The sequence below is a fragment of the Electrophorus electricus genome, chromosome 5 (genome assembly GCF_013358815.1).
Source record: "Electrophorus electricus isolate fEleEle1 chromosome 5, fEleEle1.pri, whole genome shotgun sequence".
In the NCBI taxonomy this organism is placed as follows: Eukaryota; Metazoa; Chordata; class Actinopteri; order Gymnotiformes; family Gymnotidae; genus Electrophorus; species Electrophorus electricus.
The window spans coordinates 29,906,881-29,910,554 of record NC_049539.1 but is presented as its reverse complement, the minus strand read 5'-3'; the positions used below and the strand labels follow the sequence as shown (position 1 = coordinate 29,910,554).

Here is a 3,674-nt window from a genome sequence, read left to right as displayed (position 1 = left end):
CACATGACCACACACACACACACACACACACACACACACACACACACATACACACACACACACACACAGCTTACACAAAGCCCCTCACACACAGTGGTCACACACACACACACACACACACAGCTCGCACATACACATGACCACACACACACACACATACACACACACACACACATACACACACACACATCTTACACAAAACCCCTCACACACAGTGGTCACACACACACACACACACAGCTCGCACATACACATGACCACACACACACACACACACACACACACACACACACACACACATACACACACACACACACACACACACACACAAACACTCATACTGATGACAAACCTCACCTGTGTGATTTTAATTCTCAGCTATAGAACGCAACATTCCTTCCAGACAGCCATCTTCAGTGCGAAGCCCCTGAAGAGCCCCGTGGTGTGAGGAGCGTGAGGTAAGACTCTTCTCCTACTCCGTCTGAGTCGTGTTAATGGATTTGAGGGCTTAACTAAGCCTCTTACACTAACAAGAAAACAGTAATTTCCAATGCATGTTTCCAGTGTTCGCATTATTTAGTGCAGTTTGGTGTTTACAGTGTTGGTATGATTTACTGGTGTTTACAATGCTTCTGTGCTTAAATTCTCTGTTGTGTTTAAAATGCTGGTATGATTTATTTCTGTTTAGTGTTTACACTGCTGACATGGTTTTTTTCTATTTAGTGTTTACACTACTGGTATGATTTATTTCTATATAGTGTTTACACTACTCGTATGATTTATTTCTATTTAGTGTTTACACTGCTGTTATGGTTTTTTTCTATTTAGTGTTTACACTACTGGTATGATTTATTTCTATTTAGTGTTTACACTGCTGGTGTGATTTAATTCTGTTTCTTTGATTGTTTTTCAGTTTTTGCAAGAGGAGCAGAACAGAAGCTATATATTGCACCAAGAATATTTATTGGAATATTATAATAATTTATTGTTTTTTGGGTTTTTTTTAAACTAGATTTTTTGGCAGAGTGTATTGTAAAGTACTCCTGAGTTCAGCTCCGTTTCCATGTGGGGCTGAGAGGAGCCGCTATGGCTGCTTGTGTGAAGGGAGTAGGAATAAGACCAGACCTCGCCGCTGCTACACACAACATCTCCATCTATTCCACATGCTAGCTGAAAAACATTCTGTGCATCAAATATCCACTACAGTGTCGCATCCACACTTTCACAAAAATAATTCATTTCATTCTAAATCTAAATTTTAATATGTGGTTTTCTTATGGTGAGGCAAATATAAATGAATTTTTGGAAGATTTGAATTTTTGGAAGCCAGCATTGTGCAAGTTGTGGTGAAACATCAATAAAATGAAGAATAAGTTGATGCTTTTCAGCCTATAGGGAGAGTAATTCAGACACCTTCTTCACCTTGTGCCAAACATTAATGTCACCATCATCTCAGAGTGGGCTTCCTTTATCCAGGGAAAAGCACCTGATGACCACTGGCTAAATTCTTTCAGACTGTAAGAACTGACACATTAAATGTTGTATTTTTTCTGGAAAGGTTCATTAAAGCACATTGTGTGCCTATTTATTTATTTATCTAGCAGTATTCAGATGGTTTTTTTTAGAACATCTCAGGCTGGTATGGCCTCTTTCTCTCTCATAAAGAGAAGGTCTGGGTAAATGTCCATTAATCACACAGAACACTCCACAATCACCACAGCAAGGCTCAGATTCAGACAACTCTGTTGATCCCAAGACGGGTTAGGATAAAACTAGGGTTAGGTTAGGGTTAGGATAAAGTTAGAGTTAGGGTGAGTGCAATTAATTTTCAGCTTACCCAGTCCATACCCACAACTTCAAAACCTAGAACGTAGTTATATGTTAGAGGCAGCAAATCAACATACATCAATATGAGCAAACAAGCATCTGTGACAATCATTTAAAATGACTGTTGTCTGCAGAGGGTTGGGGTTACTGCATTAATGGGGTAGGGTTAGGATTACTGCATTAGTAGGGTTACTACACTAGTAGGGTTACTGCATTAATAGGGTTACTCCACCAGTAGGGTTATTGCATTAGTAGGGTTACTCCACCAGTAGGGTTATTGCATTAGTAAGGTTAGTCCATTAGTAGAGTTTCTCCACTAGTAGGATTACTGCATTATTAGGGTTACTGCTTTATTGGGTTAATCCACTAGCAGGGTCACTGCATTAGTAGTGTTACTGCATTTGTAGTGTTACTGCATTAGTAGGGTTACTCCACTAGTAGGGATACTGCCTTAGTAGGGTTACTCCACTAGTAGGGCTACTGCATTAGTAGGTTTACTGCATTAGTAGGGTTACTCCACTAGTATGGTTACTCCATTAGTAGAGTTACTCCACTAGTATGGTTACTGCATTGGTTGGGTTAAGGTTACTGCATTAGTAGGTTTACTGCATTAGTAGAGTTACTCCACTAGTAGGGTTACTCCACTAGTAGGGTTACTCCATTAGTAGGGTAAAGGTTACTGGACTTTGGTCAGCATTGCTGGACTGAGGCTGCTGTGTGTTAGAGGTCAGCAGGATAGTTAGACTCAGTACCAGTTAACAGAGGGGACTGGGTTTAGTACTGAGCTTTTAGAGGGGACTGGGTTTAGGACTGAGCTCTGGGGTTTGATTCATATTTTAATGTGTTTAATGATGCTTGTACCATCTAGTGTAGTTGTATTTATTGACTGGACCATAAACCTCATCTCCATACTGCATAATAAGCATAATGACGCTATCAAACATTCTGCTCCAACTATTAATTGAGATGTTTACTTTGTAGCATTTTTTGCTGATTGCATAGAAAGCTCTTTGTACTTTTTCTTTTAGTGCATTTACTCCCAGATCATAATCAGACAATAATAATAACTACAACAACAATATTCCTATTACCAACAACAACAACAACAATAATAAAAGTCTCTGTATCTCTGGTGTCTGACATGGTCACTCACTGTCTCTCAGACTGTGTCAGGAGTGAATGTACAGCACTGCCAATTATGATATAACTACAGCAATACTGCTATTACCAATAATAATAATAATAATAATAATAATAATATTATATTAACATCTAGCACTGCCAGTGTGCTGAACTCCACAAAGAGCATATGGCAGTTTCTCCTCATCAGGGATATTTATAAACTCAGGGAATATGTGACTAATTTTGTTAAAGAATTTAGCTTTTATTTGTGTAAATTTTACACATTCAGTTAAAAAGTACAGCTCTATCTGGACCTTCTAGTCCAGGCACTGCTGCCACAGTCTCTGCTCTTTAGGTAACTGGGACTGTTTATGTGTGCTGGTCTCTGTGTCCAGGCGGTAGATCACTGAGTCTGTACTTGGTCAGGGTGGACCTCAGTTTAAGATCAGACAGCATGCTTAGGTGCTCTGCCACGCTGTACTCTTGATTTAGGGCCAGATAACACTCCATTTTATGCTGTGATTTTGATTTAGTTTCCCAATATGTGATGTAGTTTTGTTTGAGTTGTTTTGTAATTTGGGTGAATTTGATTGGGTTTGCTGTTATTTTCTGGTCCTGAGCATGTGTATTTTAGTGTGTATTAGTGTGTGTTAGAGTAGTGTTAGTGTGTGTTAATGTAGTGTTAGTGCAATGGTTAATGCAATGCAAAATGCTACACATTAACT

General features: G+C 39.0%; 1 protein-coding gene across 2 annotated transcripts in view; it reads left to right on the top strand.

The window, feature by feature from the left end:
• The window catches only part of areg (amphiregulin), a 5,031-nt gene extending 3,457 nt beyond the window's left edge, over positions 1 to 1,574 (top strand). For both annotated transcript variants that reach the window (XM_026996455.2, XM_026996454.2), the window contains exons 5-6: positions 379 to 458; positions 914 to 1,574. In XM_026996455.2, coding sequence (XP_026852256.1) covers positions 379 to 448 — 70 coding nt within the window. In that variant the 3' untranslated portion in view covers positions 449 to 458; positions 914 to 1,574. The remainder of the gene's footprint in view (positions 1 to 378; positions 459 to 913) is intronic.
• Positions 1,575 to 3,674: the final 2,100 nt, after the last annotated feature.